Source organism: Pipistrellus kuhlii, unplaced genomic scaffold (genome assembly GCF_014108245.1).
Source record: "Pipistrellus kuhlii isolate mPipKuh1 unplaced genomic scaffold, mPipKuh1.p scaffold_m20_p_52, whole genome shotgun sequence".
Classification (NCBI taxonomy): Eukaryota; Metazoa; Chordata; class Mammalia; order Chiroptera; family Vespertilionidae; genus Pipistrellus; species Pipistrellus kuhlii.
In genome coordinates, this window is record NW_023425554.1 from 674827 (window position 1) to 696418 (window position 21592).

General features: G+C 47.5%; 1 protein-coding gene across 7 annotated transcripts; it reads right to left on the minus strand.

Annotated features, from left to right (window-relative positions):
• Positions 1–1369: 1369 nt before the first annotated feature.
• SLC1A6 (solute carrier family 1 member 6) lies at positions 1370–21372 on the minus strand. Of its 7 annotated transcripts, none has more exons than XM_036415958.2 (10): positions 21015–21334; positions 15538–15774; positions 14721–14858; positions 13053–13257; positions 12246–12288; positions 11371–11714; positions 7877–7908; positions 6019–6235; positions 3185–3319; positions 1370–1918 (listed from the first exon to the last, which is right to left on the minus strand). In XM_036415958.2, exons 2-10 carry the CDS (start codon positions 15740–15742, stop codon positions 1723–1725), a joined length of 1515 nt encoding a protein of 504 aa, XP_036271851.1. In that variant the 5' UTR covers positions 15743–15774; positions 21015–21334; the 3' UTR covers positions 1370–1722. The 7 variants fall into 7 exon arrangements, with proteins under 7 accessions (XP_036271851.1, XP_036271850.1, XP_036271849.1 ...); XM_036415957.2 differs by having other exon boundaries at positions 6019–6262; XM_036415956.2 differs by having other exon boundaries at positions 6019–6213; positions 7877–8110; positions 15538–15749; positions 21015–21330.
• Positions 21373–21592: the final 220 nt, after the last annotated feature.

A 21592-nucleotide genomic window follows, 5' to 3' on the forward strand; every position in this document is an offset into this window, starting at 1 on the left:
AGTTGAGTTACCTGATAGGTAGAATCGTTTTACTCTCTGTTTACTTCACATGTGTTTTCCCCATACCTTTATCAAGATCCCACCTGGTTTACTAGACCGCAGGAAAATAATGCTAAGAGGCCAATATCCACTCTTGTGTAGTTAGGAAACACAGAGCCCACTGACACTAGCATGGGGGTGGGGTGTCTAGGCCAATTGCTCTCAGAAATCAAGAGTTGGAGTTATTCATCCCCATTGAAAGCTGCTTTCTCTATTCTCAACTGAGGATTGTATGAAATAAAAGATTAAGTCAGAGGGCTAGGGGTGCTCAAAGATTGGATCATCATTGGTTCCTGAGTGGTGACCTTTGAGCCCTTGGAATATATTGCCTGGTAAAAGTGCCTTTGGCCTGCCTGGTAATTGAGATTGACCTATGAACCAAAAGGTCAAGTTTCGATTCCTGGTCAGGGCACATGTCTGGATTACAAACTTAATCTCAATAGAGGGCATACAGAGGCAGTTGATCCATAATTCTCTCTCATCATTGTTTCTATCCCTCTCTCCCTATCTCTTCCTCTCTGAAATCAGTAAATATATTTTTTAACTATTACATTATTTTTAAATCATAAGAAAATGGGGTTTTTAGTTATTTATTTATTTATCTTCATCCTTACATGAGGATTTTTTCCATTGATTTTTCGAACAAGTGGAAGAGAGAGGGAAAGACAGAGAAATAGTGATGTGAGAGAAACTCATGGATTGGTTGCCTCCTGCACCTGTCCCAAGCAGGGCCTGGGCTGGGGAGGAGCCTACAACCAAGGTACGTGCCCTTGACCAGAATTGAACCCAGGAACCTTCAGTCTGCGGGCTGACTGACGCTCTCTCCACTGAGCCAAACTGACTAGGGAAAAAAAAATTTTTTTTCAAGTGTCTTTGTGTGCTTGTAGTCTTGAGCTATGCCAGGTAGTCTATGCTGGCAGTGTAATGTACAACAAATGCCTGGTTTTGTTCACTGGACAATGCTGTATTCCTTTGATCTCTGGGGGAACTGAAGAATGAGTAATTAAGATCAGCAGGCACTTCACACTCACAAAACAAACTCCTAATAAAAAATCTGGACACCAAGGGTCAGGTGAGATGCCCCAGCTGGCAACACTTTATGTGTTGTCATGCATTGTTGGGGTCAGAAAAAGTGACAGCCATGCAATTCCACTAAGAAGGGAGAACTGGAAGCTCATATATGATGTCCCCTGGACCCTGCCCCATATGTTTCTTGCCTTTGCTGATTCTAATCTGTGTCCTTTCACTACAATAAACCAGAAATGTGAGCATTGAAGCTTTTCTAAGTTTTGTAAGTCCTTTGAACCGATCATGGAACCTGAAAGTGGTCTTGAGGACCTCCAACACAGAGGCCATGGATATTGTTTTATTATAATAAAAAAAAATAGCGGTTTTCCTTTACCTCCTTCAATTACACTGCTGCTTAAGAAAATAAGGAACATGAGATGACCCCTCACCTTTTGAACCTGAAGTTTCCTATACCCACAACCCCAGGAAAACCATTTCCAATTTCCACCTTTGCCCACCCTCCCTCAAGTTCTCAGTATAAGCTCAGAGAGAAATGAAGACTATGGACATCCTTTCATTCCTGCTCCTTTATCTTAGTTTCCCCCAAACACGTCAAACAGAATATGTGTTCAGGGTGTGGGTCATTCAGGTAGTGGGTCTTTCCCAAGACACCCCTCACATGGCACTCTCATTGCCACCCCGTCCCCTGGATGCCCCCTTCTCTTGAGTCATGAGTGACTTGTAGGGCTTCCCCAGGCTGGGGAGGGTGAGCTCAGCTTCCTGCAGATCTAGCTCCCGCTGAGACAAATGCTCAATGACAGCTGCTCCAATGGCGTCCCCCAGCACATTGGTCATTGTGCGAAGCCGATCCCTGGGGAAGGAAGAGAAGAGAATATTAATCATTAACTTCCATTAAGGCTGGAAGGGCACCAGAGGGGAGATAATACAGCAGAGGGGGTTCCCTATGTCTGCGAGTTGGGAGGGTTCACATTCCAATCCAATTCCAGACCAAACAGGTTGCCTCCCCTCTCTGCCCTCAGGTCCCCTCCCAACAGAAAGAGAATGAAGAGGAATGAGTAATCAAGGTCAGCTCTGATATGCTCACATTTGATCTCAGCAACACAAATTTTTTTAAGGATGTAAACATTCATTATAGAGAATTAGGAGTTGTGAGCTGAAGAGTATACAGAATGAGGAAGTCCAGACTTATTTTATGTAAACCTCCTATGATGACGCTGACAACGCCTTGCCATAATAGCAGTGAGCAGCTGTGTGTCACTGCAGGTTGCCCAGGACCAAACCAGAGAGGGTTGGACCTGCATTATCACCATTTGTCCACCATCCAGAACTGAAATATCATTGTTGACATGTACACATAAGGAACTGTTTGACATTGAAATTGGGTCTCAAAAGAACTTTTGGCCCAGAAAGAAACTCACTACTGACTGATTCATTTGCCTTTCAGCATAACCATTATTGCTGGTCTCATTTTTGATTCTTATAAGTATATTTCCAGTAGGACATGATCTCACTCATCTAGGGGAAATGGTGAACAACATAGACTGATGAACAAGAACAGACCCAGAGACAAGGAGCCATGGATCAGACTGTTGGACCTCAAAGGGAGGGTGGGGATAAAAGGGAGAGATCAACCAAAGGACTGTGTGCCTACATAAGAGCCTAACCAGTGGTCAAGGACAATGGGGGGGTTGGGAGCATGAGTGGGGAGAGGTAGGGGATTGGAATGGGGGGTTGAGGACAAATGTGTGATACCTTAATCAATAAAGAAAATTTTAAAAGCAAATTAAGTTGAGACTTTTAAAAAATATATTTGCATTCCAGTTCTGTCCCATGGATCACCTTTTGTAAATTCTACATAAAACAGGTAAAAAGGGAGCCTTTCTGGTTGATAGGTAAAACCTTCATCGCTTATCTCCTTTTTGCCCTACTTCCCAAGGTTAATTCTATGGACTTTGGGATCCACAGGCCATGGTTAGGCGTATTCCGAGGGCCCCCTTTCACTCTAAAATTCTAGAACTCTGTGTACTTGCTAGAATGAGGACCCATAGGTTGGTGGATCCTGAGTGGAAACCAGGGGTTCGAGGAGAGATAACAGCAGGGTCTGAAGGACACTCACAGGAACCAGTCCACAGCTATGATCAGGGTGATGTCTTCAGTGGGCAGGCCAACTGATGTGAGCACAATGACCATGGTGACCAGGCCCGCCTGGGGAATGCCAGCAGCCCCAACACTGGCCGCCGTCGCAGTGATACTGTGAATGGAGAGAGAACACAGGGAAGCAGGAGACGAAAGGGGAGAGATGACAAAGATAGTGAGAAAGAGCATGCAGAAGGAAAGAGGTGAGTTCCCCAGAGCATTTTAAATTAAAGTCCCCCAAATAAAAGGCAAACCCAGTGTGATTCGTGGAGTGCCAGTACAGATAGGTCTTCTCATCCTGGTTGGGATCTGGTTGGAAGTCCATCTAAGACGAGCTTTTGCACATTTAGACAACTCATATTGTAGATGCAAGAAGAGGTTTTTAAATGAACTGCCTTGTGGGCCGGAAGAGGGCAGAAGAATCACCCGGACAGCAGCCATGAACCAGGAGGTTGAATTCCCTATAGGCACATATATTGGAAATAGGTAGGTTGATACAACTGCTAGGAATGGAACTCTGGAAGAGCGGCCAAGTTTAGAACCAAAAGAAGAAATTGTAGATGATGCTGAGTGAGTAAAAAAATAATTACATGTGGTTTTGAAAAACTAAAAGGTAGAACCCATGGAAAATAAGAGATAGTGGCGCAACATCAGGTACAAGTCTGACAAATCAGAGTAAGCTAGATTTTAGCCCCTACATCAACTCTGATTGCCTGGTATGGGGTGCTAAGAATTTCTAAAGCTAAAGCCAAAACTGGTTTGGCTCAGTGAATAGAGTGTCGGCCTGCAGATTGAAAAGTCCCAGGTTCGATTCCAGTCAAGGGCATGTACGTTGGTTGCAGACACATCCCCGGTAGGGGGTGTGCAGGAGGCAGCTCATTGATGTTTCTCTCTTATTGATGTTTCTAGCTTTCTATACCTCTCCCTTCCTCTCTGTAAACAAATCAATAAAATATTTTTTAAAAATTCTAAAACCACTGAGCTTGCCAGGAAAGGCTTTAGTGCCCTGAAGTTACACCCCTCTATCTGGTAGCCTTAAAAGACCCTTCTCAAATTTTATAATTATGACAAGGAACCACTTAGGACACTGAGTCAAGATGATGTCTCTATCAGGACAATGAGCACTTGGGTTTGTGGATAAAGAATAGACTTCGGGATCCAGTAGACTCCATTCATTAGCCACATGACCTTGTACATAAACTCAGAGCCTCTATTTCCTCATCTTATAGATTATTATGAACAGCAAGAGAGCTCAGTGCTTCATGAATGGGGCTTCTGGAAGGGCTATTCTTACCATTATTCTAAGTAAGAGAGACTCTCTCCCCTAAACACCAGCCTGGCCTGTGGTTGTCCTCGGGAGGCATACAGCACACTCTCAATAGGATGAGCTAATTCTAGCTTGATCCAAGAAGCCAACTCGAACTTCTTTGGGTTAAGCTCAGATCAGATCCAAAGTAGGATCTCCCAACCAGCCAAGAAACTGGCCTTTGAGCCTCTATCAGCACAGAAGTCACACTGAGTGTCATCGTCCTCCCCAAAAATATTCCTGAATAAGAGAAGAGTCTTGCAGAGCTGTGTCTACCCAGCCTTTTCTGGGAGTGAATGCAGAGTCCTTACTACCAGGAGCCCAAGCCGTGATGAAAATCCTCAATGGCACCTTCTCAGGACCCTGAGTCGGCTGTGCCATCTGATTTCAAAAGACCCAGTGCAGAACCATGAGTGTGCTGTTCACAGCCATATGCCCAGCTCCTGTAACCAAGTCAGAACTACTACAATAAACATTTGCTGACTGATTGAACAAGAGGTTAATCCGTAATGGTAAATATCTATGAGACCTGTTGCAGGAGCCACAGGAAAGAGAGAACCCCAGACCCATGTGCTCCAGGTACTTCCTGTACACATAAAGGCAGCATTGTGTTGCTGCATGTGTAGAACAGAAGAAGGCAGGTCTGGTGACTCAAATCCTACCCGTGGGCAAGAGAATCTGTAACTACTGCCCACATATATGTACCTCTGCTTCCTAACACAGCTTCCTCTCACCCATTCATCCCTCTCCCACCCCATGCTTTGCACTTTCCAGACTCTCTACCTCTTCCCACTAGGTGACCTTGGGCAATTTTCATTTCTTCCTCTCTAAAACAATTGGGGTATGGTGGGAATCAAGCAAATGGGCAGGAAGCCACTTTACATAAGAATTTACAGAGCCTTCAACAAATTAACTAGTTCAACTCATATTTATTGAGCATCCACCATGTGCTATGTAACTGGTAGAAATTCCCATAGAAGAGAAGCCTTGCCCAAACAGAGCTACAATCTAGTAGGGGATGCGGACAATAAGAAAATGAATAAGTAAAATATTTACTAAAACAGATTGTGCCATGGAGAAATCGTTCAGTCTAAGAAAGTGCATAACATGCAGTTTTAAGTAGGGTATTCAGATTATGCTTCCTTGAAAAGGTAACATTGGAGCATAGGCCTGAAGGAAGTGATAGCACTTGCACTATTTTTATAGTGATTAAGTTAGAACTTCTGGGTGACAGTACCCAGGAATCCACATTTATAACAAGAACCTCAGCCATTGGAAAATATTAGACAGTAGCATGTGAGAGATTTGATTGAGACAGCTAGCTAGCTCCTGACAGCCTTGGGTTGCAGTCTTATCTTGAACTTCATCTGGCATGGGTGACTAGCCTCTACCCACATCTCCCTGCTAGCACCCAAGGCCTCCCTTGACCTTGAGCTGCCTCCTCCCCTAGCCACGCTAATGACTTCTTAAGTCTCAACTGCTGGCAGGTCCCACAAAGAGTATCTCACCTGATAGTTGTGATCTGGCCCAGGTTGAGCTCGTAGTTGTTGACTTGGGCAATGAAGATGGCTGCCAGAGCCTCGTAGAGGGCAGTGCCATCCATGTTGACAGTGGCCCCCACAGGCAGCACGAACCTGGTGATGCGGCGGTCCACGCCCAGGGCCTCCTCCAGGCAGCGGAAGGTAATGGGCAGTGTCGCAGAGCTGGGAGAGAGAGCCCCAGGGGCTGAGAGCAGGGGATGGTGGAGTGGGGCTGGAGCAGCAATAGGCCAAAGGAGGGTTCCCCTTGAGAACACTGGAAAGCCAGGTGGAAGCCAGAGCCAGGGGCAGATGGCAGGGGTCTAGCATTTCAGAGGAAGGCTGATAACTGCATGCAGAAGAGGGACTCCTCACAACACAGGGAGCACACAGCAATGGTGTCCTCCCGGCTGAAGGTTCCTTGTCCCAGTTAAAGCCAATAGCTTAAGGATAATTACTACACTAGTTCATGCCTCTAGTTCACTCTATTCTATCGACCCACAGAAAGGGAGGACTAAAGGTACTCTGGCTTTCCTCTTCTCAGGGCTAAGAAACTGGTAAATAGAGGACCACCAGTCCTCACTCCCCGTGTTTGGTCAGGGAGTGACCTCAGCTATCCTAATCCTCTCGGTCTCTCTCCCTCTACCACTCCCTAGAGGAGAAAGAGTGACTTAACTGATTGGTGAGTTTTGTCAAAAAAGTGGGCATCTCATTTGTAATCAGCCTGTCCACAAAACATGTGCCCCATCTGGTCAGCTTTATGTCATGCAGTGAGAAACCTGAACACAGAGAGGCCTCTGCATTTGGGTGTCCAGCCCCATTTAAGTTCTACCCACCCCCCAAAAAAATTTACTCTCTTCAGGACTCTTTCCCTAGACATTGCCTAGACAAGCCCTAGCTCTGCCTCAGGTGAGTTCAATTCTGAGGTATAGTGGCATCAGTGCTACTTGGCCACAGATCAAAAAGCACATTCACCAATCAGCATTATGGGCAATAAAAAAAAAAGATATTTTTCTTCCATTTGGTTGGTGTTTGTGATACATCTCAAATTATTTTGAATTTGGATGAGGGAAAGGGTAGCTCTTTATTAACCACCTGAAACTCCATCCTCACCCCATTCCCCAAAAGAGAGAGAGGGAGGGAGGGAAGGAGGGAGGGAGAGAGAGAGAGAGAGAGAGAGAGAGAGAGAGAGAGAGAGAGAGAGAGAGAGAGACTGAGAGAGAGAGAGAGAGAGAGAGAGAGAGAGAGAGAGAGAGAGAGAGGCCAAGAGAGCTTCCAGGCACCATCTCAAAGACAGTGAGACTCTCTGAGCTAGAAAATAACTGGGAACATGGGGCATGTTGGAGCCCTCATCCTAATCTCAAAAGTGGCAACTGGCCCTAGCTGCTTTGGCTCGACCTGCGAACTGAAGGGCCCCAGGTTTGATTCCAGTCAAGGGCACCTGCTAGGTTGCAAGCTCAATCCCCACTAGGGGGCATGTAGGAGGTAGCCAATCAATGATTCTCTTACCATTGATGTTTCTTTCTCTCTCCCTTCCTCTTTCTCTCCCTCTCCCTCTCCCTTCTTCTCTGAAATCAATTATATATATATATATATGTTGTTGTTGTTGTTTTTAAGTAGCAGCTTGTTCTCCTCCACATAAAACAGAGACACAGGAAAGGAAAAAAGGGGTCAGGAGAGTCAGCCCAGTACAAAAACAGTGCCCAGATAAGCCACCTTCAGGAACCCCTGACATTACTGAACAACTCAAAGGATGCTCTGCAGCAGGGGGAGGGCGAGTACCCTAGAAGAGCCCATGAAAGACAAATAACCCCAGGAAGTGTACCAGTGTTGGGAGACAAGGTCATACCTGGAAGATGTGCCCATGGCGGTGATAAGGGCCTGCAGCATGCCCCCGATGAAGGGGAAAGGGTTCCGGTGGGTAATGAGGAAGTAGATGAGAGGCAGAACACCACCAGCATGGAGAAACAAGCCCACAATTACAGTCAGGGTGTACATGCCCAGCTGACCCCCCAGAACGGCCATGTCTTCCATCTCTAGGATCTTCCCAGCAATCAGGAACAGGATTCCCACAGGTGCATACCTGGGCCAAACCAGACACCAGTCAGGGCTCCCTCATGACTTCTCCAACAAGCCCAGAGCTGGCATCCCCAAGGCTTTGCCCCTATAAAACCCTAGATCAAGACAGTACCCAGCATTCACCACTCAACACTACCCACAGACATATTCTACCTGCTCTTCCTGCTCACGTACAGGTCAATCTCAGATAGCAGAAAAGTTCCTACAACTCCATGGCATGCAATCTTATAAGGTCTCTCCTTCATCCACACCCCTATTCATGTCCCCCTTCCCAAAATACTTTCTCCATGACTCTTTCTTGAAACATTGCCCAGACAATCCCTAGCTCTGGCCTTCTAACTTCCCCATTCACTGCCCTCAACTCTTTGTTCTACATCTTTCACTTCCATGCCCCCATTCTCTTGCCTATAAGTGCATATTCTCACTCATTTCCTAGCCCTGAGCTATTTCACCTGGATTTCCCACAGACATTTCAAATAACTTATCTCATCAAATCATCTGTTTATTCATTCACTCCATAAATATCTATTGAGCACCTACTATGTTGCAGTCACATAGCCCCTGCCCTCGTGGTGCTTACATTCAAATGAGGAAATTATGCAGTACATATAGAAACATGTAATTAAAAGAACTTCAGGTGGTGCCGAAACCAGTTTGGCTCAATGGATAGAGCGTTGACTTGGGGACTGAAGGGTCCCGGGTTCAATTCCGGTCAAGGGCATATACCTTGGTTGCAGGCATATCCCCAGTAGGGGGTGTGCAAGAGGCAGCTGATCGATGACTCTCTCTCTCATCTATGTTTCTAACTCTCTATCTCTCTCCCTTCCTCTCTGTACAAAATCAATAAAATATATTAAAAAATAATAATAATAAAAATAAAAGAACTTCAGGTGGTGATAACTGCAAAAGACAGTCATTGACTGGGGCTCCTTAAATGCGAGAGATCAGAAAGAGCTTCTCTGAAGAGGTGAGATTTAAGCTGAGGCCTAAATCTCTGAGGGGGGAGCATTGCAGGCATAGTGCAAAGACCCTGAGATGAGCATGAGCTGGGAGTATTGGAGAAGCAGAAAGAAGACCAACTGGCTGGGACAGTGAGTGAAAAGGAGAGCAGAGGAGGCAGAAGTGAGTTCTTCAATGGCTCACCTGTTTTCCCCACACACTAACCCATTGCTTAGTCTTGTGTGTGCCTACCAGTGATGCCATCATTCACCCATCACTGGGCTTCAATTGTTATTCCTCTCTCTTTGGAAATGGAAGTCTATGGTTGGCCATTGTCATGGTGGATGTCTTGGAAGAGGTGAGGAACTCTCGGGAATTTGGTTCAATAACTTGGATCAGAAATCATAAAACTGAAGCTAAGTAATGAGAATGAGGATGCGGGGTCTTCTCCAGACAAACTCAAGCTGGTCTCAGGGTTAGCCCTGGTCAATGGTTGATTTATCGCCAAGTCTACACCTAGCTCTATGATTACTCTGCAAACTCTTTTCCCAACTTTCTCACCTCCATCCTTCCATCTCATCCTCTGCAAAATTCCTAACTCTGAATCAATTATATATCACTTCTGTACTCAGTCACCTGGCACATTTGGATATTTCACCCAACCATGCCAAGGACACCACTATAAACTCATGGTTCTCAATTCAATTGAGCCTTCAATACTCATCAATTTTCTTGCTTATCATTGATAAGCCCCCTCTCCCTTCCCCCTCAGCTGCTTTTCCAAGTTCTTACATTGGCCTCTAACCCCCTACACAACTTTAAAATTATTTAGGATGATATACTAAGTCTTCCTTGATTTGGAACCAGGGAGCCTTGTTAACATCTTTCACCACAACTCCCTAATTATAGTATGCTCTTGCCTTCCTGAACTCCTCACCATGCTCCAAACAACTCAGGTTTTCTCAGCTCTGCAAGGTATCTTCCCTCTGCTTGAAGTACCTCTTCCCTCTTTCTGTCCTGTTGGATTCCTACTCACCTCTCAAGGCCCAGCTAATAGGTGACCTTCTTCATCACTCCCTCCTCACCTTCCCAGAAAGAGTTTACTGCATATCCCTCCATTAGCTCCCTTCTCCATGTTCACGCTTTTTAACCTCTCATTACTTACAATATAAACCTTCCACCTTGTATTACATTGATCTAGTATGTGTTTGTCTCTCCCAAGACTTTTATGCTCCTTGAGGATAAGAACTAATGCATCTTTGTTCCAGAATTCAAGACAATGTTAGCCTGGGAAATGTTTGCTAAATAAGAGAAGAAATTGGTTCCCTAACCGGTTTGGCTCAGTGGATAGAGTGTCAGCCGGTGGGCTCAAGGATCCAGGTTTGATTCCGGTCAAGGGCATGTATTTTGGTTGTGGGCACATCCCTAGTAGGGGGTGTGCAGGAGGCAGCTGATGGATGTTTCTCTCTCATAGATGTTTCTAACTCTCTCCCGCTCTCCCTTCCTCTTTGTAAAAAATAAATAAAATATTTTTTTAAAGAAAAAGAAAAGAAGAGAAGCCCTAACCGGTTTAGCTCAGTGGATAGAACATCGGCCTGCAGACTCAAGGGTCCCAGGTTCGATTCCGGTCAAGGGCATGTACCTTGATTTTGAGCACTGGAGAGTAGGGGGTGTGCAGGAGGCAGCTGATTGATGTTTCTCTCTCATTAATGTTTCTAATTCGCTATCCCTCTCCCTTCCTCTCTATAAAAAATCAATAAAATATATTTTTTAAAAAGAAAGAAAATAAATTAGTGAAGGTGTGAAAAGATTTAAAGAATAAATTAATACATGCATCAATTAAGGAATAATTAATGAGTGGATAACTGAGTAAAAAAAAATAGTAAATGAGACATGAATGAGAGGGAGAGTGAACAAATGAGTGTGTTAAGTGAATGGATCAATGAATGCAGGAAATATCTGAGAGAGTGAATAAATGCAGAGATGAATAAGTGGGTCCAAATGAATAAGTGACTGAATAAGTAAGTAAATTAATTGATTATGAATAAGTTCATGAATGAATTTATAAATGAATGAATGTATCAGTGAGTGAATTAACCAATGCACAGGTGAATACAGAAGTAAATGAGTGAATAAATCATTGCAGAAAAGAGTGAATAAATAAGTGAGTAAATGAGAGAGTGAATTAACCAAAGCGCAAATAAATGATTTTGACCAATGGTCCTCATGACCCTGTGAGCAGCTGCCCCACTGACTGACTTCCCATCCCTGGCTCCATCCTTCCCTGTGACATCACCACTCACCCTATCTCAGTCCAGCACTCACCAGATAATGATGCCCACCAGCCTCATAATAGCCTCATTGAGGCTGTCGAAGAAGTCCCGCAGGACTCGGCCCTTGTGTTTCATGCCACCAATGACCAGCCCAAAGGCCACGGAGAAGACCACAAGGCCCAGGGCATTGATGCCATTGGATGAGCCGGGCACAGGCACAACCTCCTCAAAGGTCAGCACCTCCTGCAGGGTGCCAAAGGCTCGTGTGACATTTTCCAGGATGCTGGTTCCGTTCTCCATTGAAGATGAAGGAGGCATGGAGGCACTCTGTTCAGATCCATTCTCTGGCCTCACAACGGTCCTGGTTACCAACCTCGTGCTGTACTGTGTCTTGAACTGAAATATGGATAGATTTGAGGCCAAATTCGATTCAATGGATGCATCAGAATCACCTGAAGAAATGTCTTTCAAACACCAATTCCTGATTCTCACAGCCTGGAGAGCATTATTTAATAGATCTGATGAATGAATGGATTTGATCAATGCATAGAAGAATGAGTGAATGAGTAGAAGAATGAGAGAGTGAATGACCAGATCATCAAAGAATGAGTAGAGTCCGCATTTCTCACAAGCTCTCTGGGCAATGCTCAGAATTGGGGGCCTGTCTCTAGTCAAAAGCCTTTATTCCTCCTCTAGTACCATCCCCAGGAAGCCCTTAGCCTGCATCCTTCTTTCTAACCCTCCCTTGAGCATCATGCCAATGACCATTGCTCTGTCAGGCCTGTCTTCCCACCTCTGATCCCTGGTCTGTTCTCTCAGCAGCAAGATCCCATCACCCTCCAAGCCTCCTTGATCAAACTGTACTTTTCCCTGACCTGTTTGGGGTTTTTTTGTTTGTTTGTTTGTTTGTGTGTTTTTTTCCCTGACCTGTTTGAAGCAGGCCTCCACAAGGTTGGGCGGAAACATATTTCTGCAGAAAAAATCAAATAAAGGAAAGAGATTAGCTGTTAGAATGGTGTCTAGGATGATAATAGTAATAATAATAGCAAAGGCAACAGTAATAATGGCAGCCAACATTTGAACACTTACTCTAGACCAAGCTAAGTAAGCTAAGTGCCTTATCTATATGTTCTGATTTAAACAATATCCCTAAAAGTAAGTGCTATTGCTGTCCCCATTTTATACACACAGAGAGACCAAAATATTTTATGTAAGTTACCCAAAGCTACATAGCTGCTAAGGCATACAGATGAACCTCAAATCCATCTCAGATCTGTCTAAATCCTATAGTAGGAACCTATTCATATACAGGGATTTCAATTCATATACATGTGCCAGTGAGGCCTCAAAAAAGAATAAAATAAATCAGACAGCTCCTGCACTCCTCCACCTCCCCCCAAGTCCGTGGCTAGGGTAGAACTGTGGCTAACCTTAATTGGGCTGGCAAAATTTTGCTGTTCTAAGAGAATCATTCACCCTCCAACAGATCTTGGGAACAGCAAACATCATCTGTCCTGAGCCTATCCCAAGATATAACTTCCCTAAGCTAAGGGTCAACTGCTTTCAAAGAATTTGTGCAAAGCTCCAAGCCAGAATAGGGACATCAATAAAACTAGGCTCAACTTGGATGTTGCACTTTCAGGCTGGGTCAGCCTGTCCCCTTTGTCTCTGCTTGAGTATATACATTGTTGCACATAGGGCCAGAATTCCCATCAAAATTAGAAAGGAAATCACCTGACCAGGTCCATGAAGGCATCAGCTGTAGGGATGGTCTCAATCCGGCCCTCACGGTGCAGACCCTCCTTGGAGCCCTTCCCAGGATGGATGATGGTGACCATGAGGATGCCGATGAAGACCGCAATGACTGTAGTCACCATGTAGTACACAGCTGCCCGCATCCCCATCCGCCCTGTTGCCTTGTTATCCAGGGATGCCATACCTGGAGGACAGGTGGTACAGCCCCAAGCATCTCCATTCACACCCCACCACCCACTCTCCCATCCAGCCACTCTTCTCTCCCCATACAACTGGCTCAACCATTCCACCAAGCATCCCTTCCTCCTGCACCCACCCAGCACCCATACCATCATTTTTGACCCATATCAGCATTCTTCAAGCCCCATTCTATTTTTCATATACATCTTCCTCCCCATCCTTTACCCCAGAAACACTTAGTCAAGCTTCCCTTTACTCCAAGCTAACCTTTTCAATCCCATCCCAGCCACCATTTACCCCTATGGTGCACTATAACCTCACTTTTGTTCTACTCTCCATCCCACAGTGACACCTCCCTGCAACCCAGCTCACGGTACATGATCTGTAGTAGATGCTTTGGGTGCCCTATCCAGACACCCTTTACCAGGCTGGTAACCCTATCCTTCAGCTGCTCAGGGTGTTGGCTGCTAACAGTTCATGCTGCCCCATTCCCTGAGAATTGTGCTCAGAAAGGCCCCAAGGCAGACCTACAATCAGTGTCTGGTACAAGGATTCAAAAATCCAGCTCTTTTGACTCCAATGGGACCAGGGTTGGGAGGAACAATCCTGTGGTGTGGCCCATGCTCCAGAGCTCTCTCCAGAGGCCAGTCTTCTGAACATCTCTGCTTAGTTTCTTTCCCCACCTCAACCTCTTCCCTCACTTCCTCACAGGTTTCTTTGAGAGCAGTCCTGAATAAATGACCTGTGCAAATATCCCCATCTTGTGCTCTGCTTCCAACCCAAGAAAGCATTTGTCATGCATTTGTCTTCATCCCTATCACAAAATCTGGAGATTGGCAAGCAACCACTTGAGGGCCAAATTTGGCCCACTCCTTGTTTTTGTAAATAAAGTTTTATTGGAACACAACCACAACCATTTATTCACATATTAATCTGCACCTGTTTTAGTGCTACTGTGGCTAAACTGAGTCGTCATGAAGGAGGCCATATGGCCCCTAAAGTAGAAATATTTACTATTTGGTCCTTTACAGAAAAAAAAAAAAATGTACTGACCCCTGCATATTCCATCCCACCCCCACCCATCATCCTGTCACCTCTACCTCAAACACCTGATCCATGTCACACCCCCTGACCATCCATGCCTTATTCCCCTACCTTCCCTTACTCTCCCACCACAGCCTTCCTTTCACCTCTGCATGATACTTAGCTCCTGGCATGCTGGTATTTTATCTCCAGTGAAAAATATGGAAATTTTACTGAGATAAGTGGTACAGGTAAGATGGGGTCTAGAAGCTGGGTCTGATCGGGATATGGGCTTTGGCCAAGGACTCTGGACTAGGTGTACACTCCATGTTTGAGGTCCTAAATTAGGGAGGTGGTCCCACGCTTGACACCACTTTGGCTCCAGGTTTAAGCTTGGGCTGCAGGGTGGGTCTTGGAGGCCAGCCCTGGCCGGGGCTCTCTCACCTGTGACCAGGCTGGAGACGATGAGTGGCAGCACCAGCATTTGCAGCATCCTCATGAGAAGCTCTCCGGGGAAAGAAAAGTACTTGATCTGGCGGTAGGTGAGCTGATACGGGCGTAGGCCAAAGGCCAGGCTGACCCCTATGGAGTGGAGTTTGGGTCACTCAGCCCCAAGCAGGTGCCATCCATCCCAAGAAGGGTGTGTGCCAATGGAGATGAGAGAAAAAAAGCAGTGTTTGTGTGTTTGTGTGTGTGTGTGTGTAATTATAGAAATGAATGGATTTATGCTACCATGTTGATACTGTGTAAATTTGTGTGTAAAGATCTGCACACATGCACGAATATGTGACAGCATACACTCATTTATGCATGTGTCTGTACGTGGATCCATGCACATGTTTTTCCCATGTGTGTATAGAGGTGTGACTTATATGTATATAGCTCTCAAATATGGAAGTATATGTGTATTTAAGCTCAAAGTTGTATGCAGAGGAATGTGTGTGCATGTGTGAATGTGCATGCAAGTTCCAGTATGTGTACAACTGTGTGAGTTTATGTCTTTGCAAATATAAGTTCTGTGCATGCATAAAAATAATGTGTTCATGTTTCTGTATCCGTATCCAGAAAGTGTGCACACATACATATACATATGACGTTGTGTGGGCACAGAGCTGTTTTTTGCACTATGTGTGTGTTCTACACACGAATGGTTACTGGTAGGACACGACGTGCATGTGTGCAGGTGAGAATGAGTCAGTAGAATAAATAGACGTGCGTGCAAGGAATTTCCCCAAAGTCCCCGCCCTCCCATCCCACTCACCTATGATCACGGCGCTGATGGTCAGCAGGATGAAGGCGTTCCTGCGCAGGAAGCGCAGCACGTGCTCGCAGGTCATGGTCTGCAGGCGCAGGCGCGTGCGCAGTGCTCTCTGCTGCATGCTGTCCTGCAGCCGCTGCAGCCAGCCCATCCTGCCAAGCCGCTGGCCACTCTCCCGCAGAAACAGGCTGTTGGCGTGGCTGCTCATCGTCTATCTGCGGGGAACGGAGGGCCCTGGGCCTGGTGAGGAACAGGCCAGAGTAGGTTATGGGCAGAGGTCGGTGGGTGGCAGGGTGGAGGAAGCTGGTGAGTCACTCGAAGAGAATCCATACAGCAGGGAAGGGGTATCTGCTGGGATGTGCCCCTGCTGGGACATCTTAGGACTCTGCCTAGGGTTCAAGGGCCACGACTTGGCAAAAAAGAATGATTATTCAACATTGTGGATGTACCAAATGCCACTGACAGCCACTTGGAAATGGTTGGTTTTCTATTATGTGAATTTCACCTCATATTATTATATATTAAAATAGGGGTGTCGAACTCAATCAGAGAAGGGGCCAAAATCTAAAATCCAGCCTAAATCGCGGGCCGAATGGTTTACTGAACAGTCATAAACTGTCATTGTGATGGAAACACAGCGGAGTGCAGTGATGACAGCGCGGTGCGGGCCACATTGCAAGGCCTGGCGGGACGGATTTGGCCCGCGGGCCTTGTGTTTGACACATGTGTATTAAAACTAGAGGCCCGGAGCATGAAATTCGTGCACAAAGAGGGGGAGGGGGTGTCCCTCACCTGGCCTGCACCCTCACCAATCTGGGACCCCTTGAGGGATGTCCCTCTCACAATCCGGACCGCTGGCTCCAAACTGCTCACCTGCCTGCCTGCCTGCCTGCCTAATTGCCCCTAACCACTTCTGCCTTCCAGGTTGATTGCCCCCTAACCACTCCCCTGCCAGCCTGATTGAAGCCTAAATGCTCCCCTGCTGACCTGATTGCCCACAACTGCCCTCCCCTATCACAACCCACCTCCTTCTGGGACTGGCCTCCTCCGCGCCCCATACAGCAGTGGAACCCCAGGCCTCACTGTGCGGAGCAGCCACCAGGCCCCCCTCCTCTGTGCATGTGGCCATCTTGTGGCAGCCATCTTGTGACCACATCAGACGGGAGTGTCGCCTGAGGGTGTGATGCCACCTAGGCTTTTATTATATAGGATATTTTCTTTGACTTCAAGTTTAATTCTTTCTTCTTATTTTTAAAGAAGTGAAAACATTTTTGTAGGTTCCTAAAAGTTTCATGGACTCTGAACACTGGGCCTCCAGTTCTTGAAGGATAGGCCAGCCTTAGCTTATACTGATTTTACAGCAAAAAAAAAAAAAAAAAGAAAGAAAAAGTGGGTCCTGGAATTCTGTTATTCCTCTAAATTCACTCGCAGGTAAAATGCTGACCATTAGAGATGGCATTGCCCAGGCTCCCTTGCCCACTTGTTCCCCTCTGGGTCAGGCCAGCGGAAGGCAACAGGAGAATGGAATGGGGAGTGGATGGAACATTGGTTCTCCCAGTTCTCCCTGCCACACCTTTGTTTGGCAGTGGCTGCGTTTCTCTACCTAAGGCCACAGCTCCCATCAGATAATCCTCTCTGCCTATTGGCATCTAGATGTCTTTCTTGAAATGATGTCTATATAGTTCCTCTGCCCACTTTTTAAATTGGGAGATTTCTTTGGTTATTGAGTTATATGAGTTCTTTATGTATTTTAAATATGAACCCATTTTCCAATATATGGTTTGCAAAAAATTTTCTCCCATTCTGCAGACTCAGGTGGCCCTGAGCGACTAGGCAGCTGCCATCCGAAGCTTGCCTGCACCTCGGGCCGGCCCTGGACAGCTGCGTGGATTGGGGGAATCTGGAGGCAAACACGTGAAACGGCCGGCCCCCTCACCCTTTGAGGTCGGGATAGTGACTATCCAATAGTCAATCAGTGTATTCCCTCCTTGGCTGTGGGCACTGCCATTTTTGTGATGGTGTGAGGGTTAATTAGCATACCCCCTCTTTATTAGATAGGATTGTTGTAAGATTAAAGTTAATTTGCTTTATTAATTCTTCTGCTGTTCTGCTTTTAAGTTTGATGTAGTCCCACTTGTTGATTTGTTTTGTTGCCTGTACTTTGGGTGTCATATCCACAAGTCATTGCCCAATATCAAGGAGCTTCTTTCCTCTGTTCTCTCCTAGGAATTTTATGGTTCAGGTCTTATGTTTAAGTCTTATGTTTAAGTCTCAATTCCAACTTAATTTCTGTGAGTGACGTGAGTCAGGGGCCCAGTTTCACCGTTCTGCATTTGTTCATCCTGTTTTTCCAATACCATTTGTCGAAGAGACTGTCCTCTTCACATGGGTGCTTGACGCAATACAGGTTCTAACTCTCACTATAATGGCAATCATAGTATAATACATAAATATATCAAAACAACATGCTGTCCACCTTAACTTTTCTCAATGTTATCTGTCAAATATATTTCAATTTTTAAAAATTACATCCTCTGTTACAGCCTCCACTCTCCTTGGGTCCCTCTCCTGCTCCCTCCCAGCGAATCTCCACTCATGCTGGTCCCTGAGTGCTATACCAGCCTTACTGGTTTCCTTAACCCTGCTCAGACCTTTGTAAATAGTCCTTATCTTAAACTCTTTTCAGTGTGCTTGTCTCCTGACTGATACACCAGATTCACCTCACTGTCAGGAGGAAAAAACTCTCCAAGCCTGGCAGGCATGGCTCAGTGGCTGAGCATCAACCTATGAACCAGGAGGCCATGGTTTGATTCCCTGGTAGGACACATGCCTGGGTTGTGGGCTCAATCCCCAGTGTGGGGTATGCAGGAGGCAGCCGATTGATTATTCTCTCTCACCACTGATGTTTCTATCTCTCCCTCCCCCTTCCTCTGTGAAATCAATAAATACATTGAAAAAAACAAAAAAACTCTCTAAGCCAAAGGAAGGCAGTAAACTGCAGAACTCTGCAGATTTGGTTTGCCTAGGATTGCTGCAAACTTCGTCTCACCCAGCTAGTCTCTGAGGGATCAGAGCTTTGGATATGTCTCCTCACCCCACTCCCACTGCCTGAATGCATCCAGGTTGGAACTGGGAGACTGTAGTTAGTCTCAGTCCCACCAGCAGGTGAGCCTCTGGACTTCCTGTTTTTTTCTTGTCATTGGCTGAGCAGTACATTTCTGAGCTCACTGTCTTCCTTGCCCTCCTTTGCTTCCTCCTACATCTGAGGGATGGGTCATCTGCCTCAGCTTTCCAGGTCTCCGTTCCACATCCTGAATGCCAAACCCCAGTTGGCCTGCTCCAAACAGATCCATTGATGCTGCTTCTCATCTTGCTGTGAAAGACCCCAGACGTAGGACCACACATAACACAGGAAACTCGTAATTCCTCCCTCTCCTCTAGGATGTATGTTTCCAGTCTTTGAGCAGGGGTAGCTCCAAGCTGCCCATGGTCCCAAGGGCCTGTTCAGCTAGATCTGAACTTGTCACAATTCCAGAACTAGTTTTGTCTCTTTCCTTTCTCTTCTTTACAAAAAAAAAAAAAAAAAAAAAAAAAAAAAAAAAAAAAGGATGGCATAAAGCAGGCATTAGCAAACCCGTAGTCTGAGGTCCAAATCCAGCCACCTGCTTGTTGCTGTAAATAAAGTTTTATTGGAACACAGCCCCACTCATCTCTTATGTATTGTCTATGTGCTATAATGTCTGAGGTGAGTTACTGGAAGGGAGAATATATGGGCTACAAAACAGTCAGTCTCTCTGGCCCTTTAAGGAAAAACTTTGCTCAACGCTGGCCTATTAGAAGAGCATCCCTGAGCTCTTATTTCAAAGCCTGCTCTGCCTTGCAGGAACCAGTCTCCTTCTATGTGGTTTAGATGGCCCAGTTCAGGTGATGCTTAGAACAGCGCATGGCGAGCAGGAAATAGATGCCAACTGTGGTTCATATAGAGACCCCACAGGCTCGTGGTTGAGGACAGAGAAAAATGCTGAAGCAGGAGAATGTCTTCCTCCCCATTTTTCTCAGTCCTGTCTGCGTCACTCGTCAGGCAATACTTGACTTGAAATGGTTTTCCCAGGACCTTGGCTTCCACTTGGGCCTTTCTCAGGCTCTCTTGGACGCCTGGGGGCTTCTCCCCTCAGCCTGAGTTCTCTCTTTTCTAGTCTCTCCCGGTCCTAGGTATTCCCTTAACCCTGTTTCTCAGGCTTCCTGCATGGGAAATGGCCCTTCTAGTGCCCCCATGTCTCTGCAGAGATTCAAGGATCCATCTCCCAACTGGTCCCCCCAACCTCCAGGCTCCGATGAGATGTGCTGGTGGCCCTCGGAGCCAGGGGGGAAAAAGAAAGTCTCTTATGCTCTAAAGCTGAAGCGAACTATGGTAGCCAAAGCAAGGTGGCTTCCCATACATTTTACCTCAACCCTCTGCCAGCCTAACTGGAGGAGTGAGGGGAAAGAGAAGAAGGAAATCGCACACTTCTCTCTCTCTCTCTCACACACACACACACACACACACACACACACACTTGACACACAACCGCACACACCTCTCGTGTGCAACTGACACATACGCCCTCACACAGAGACACACAATCACATACAGAGAACTGCTCAGACAGCCTCAGGAACAGCTTCAGACTCAATGCAGCGTCAGTCATATCATGTGTACACACACGGATACATGCGCGCACAGGTGCCACATTCATGCCCACCACCCACCACACCCCCCCACATTCCTCTTCAAGCTTGCAACCCCACACACACCTTCACGGCCCAAGGCAAGTCCCCTTTGCAAATGACACTCCAGACATGCAGGGCCAGCCCAACCATCTCTACACACACACACACACACACACACACACACACACAACTTGGGACACGAGACGGAAAAACTTCAGGCATCCCATTCGTTCCCACGTTTAAACATTCAGCCATACACACCTCTTCCTTTGGGACGGCAGCCACACACACACACACACACACACACACACACACACACACATCGCCACAGCCTCCCACACATCTTTGGACCTCGCCTCCCTGCAGTGGTGACCAGTCTCCGTCACCACCAGGTCTGTGGAGTTGGGGGAAAATCCTCCAACAGACCAGGGACAGAGCCCGGGGAAGGTCAAGGCATCAGACACAGAGCTGGAACCTGCCCAGGAGTCGAGGCCACAGGTAGAGAGACAGAGAGGTAGAGGGACAGAGGCCCCAGGCAGAGGGACAGAGGCCACAGGTGGAGGGACGGGATGGGGACCAGGGAGGGGGCAGGGAGACCCGGACAGGTAACTAACGGGAGGAGACTCAGCAGGACTACCGGGAGGTGAGCGGCGGCAGCGGCTCTCGGGGGCAGGGAGGCGCTGGAAGAGCGGCCAGGGACGGCGCCCCACCCGCCTGACCCCAGGGTGGCCCTAACCCGCCTGGGCGCGGGCCGTGGTGTCCGCACTCACCCGCGTCTGGAGCGGCGCCTCGGCCTGCGCGCTGCGCCCCGGATGCAGGAGCCGGAGCCCCGCCAGGCGCCGGGCTTGGGCAGCGGGACCCGCCGGGGACGGCGCGGCGCGGGCGCGGGGACCCGGGCGGCAGAGGCGCGGTGCCGAGCCGGGATGCGCTGTGCAGCCGCTGGGATCCGCGCCGGCCGTGCGCTCACGTGGGTGCCCGCCGGGGCGCCGGGCGGCCGGGGGAGGGGAAGGGATCCCCTCAGGGATGCCCCCGCCTCCCCTGCGCCCAGCCCAGACTCCGCAGCAGCGCCGAAGGAGGGGGATCCTGGGCGGGCGGGGTGCGTGGCTCTCCCGCCCCCGCCCCCAGCGCAGAGCCGCGCCTCCGAGCCCCAGCCTCCCGCTGCCTCCCCAGCCCAGGGAGACCTGGACCTCCCTGAGCGCCCAGACTGGCTCCTGGAGCCCCTGGAGTGGGCGCATCCAGGGTGGGGGCCCCGGGGAGGCGTGGGTGCCAGAGTACCAGGGACCACAGCGCCCCCGGGGGCTCCCGGCCCGCTGCTCCCCTGGGGGGCCGGGGACCTGGGCCAGTTGGG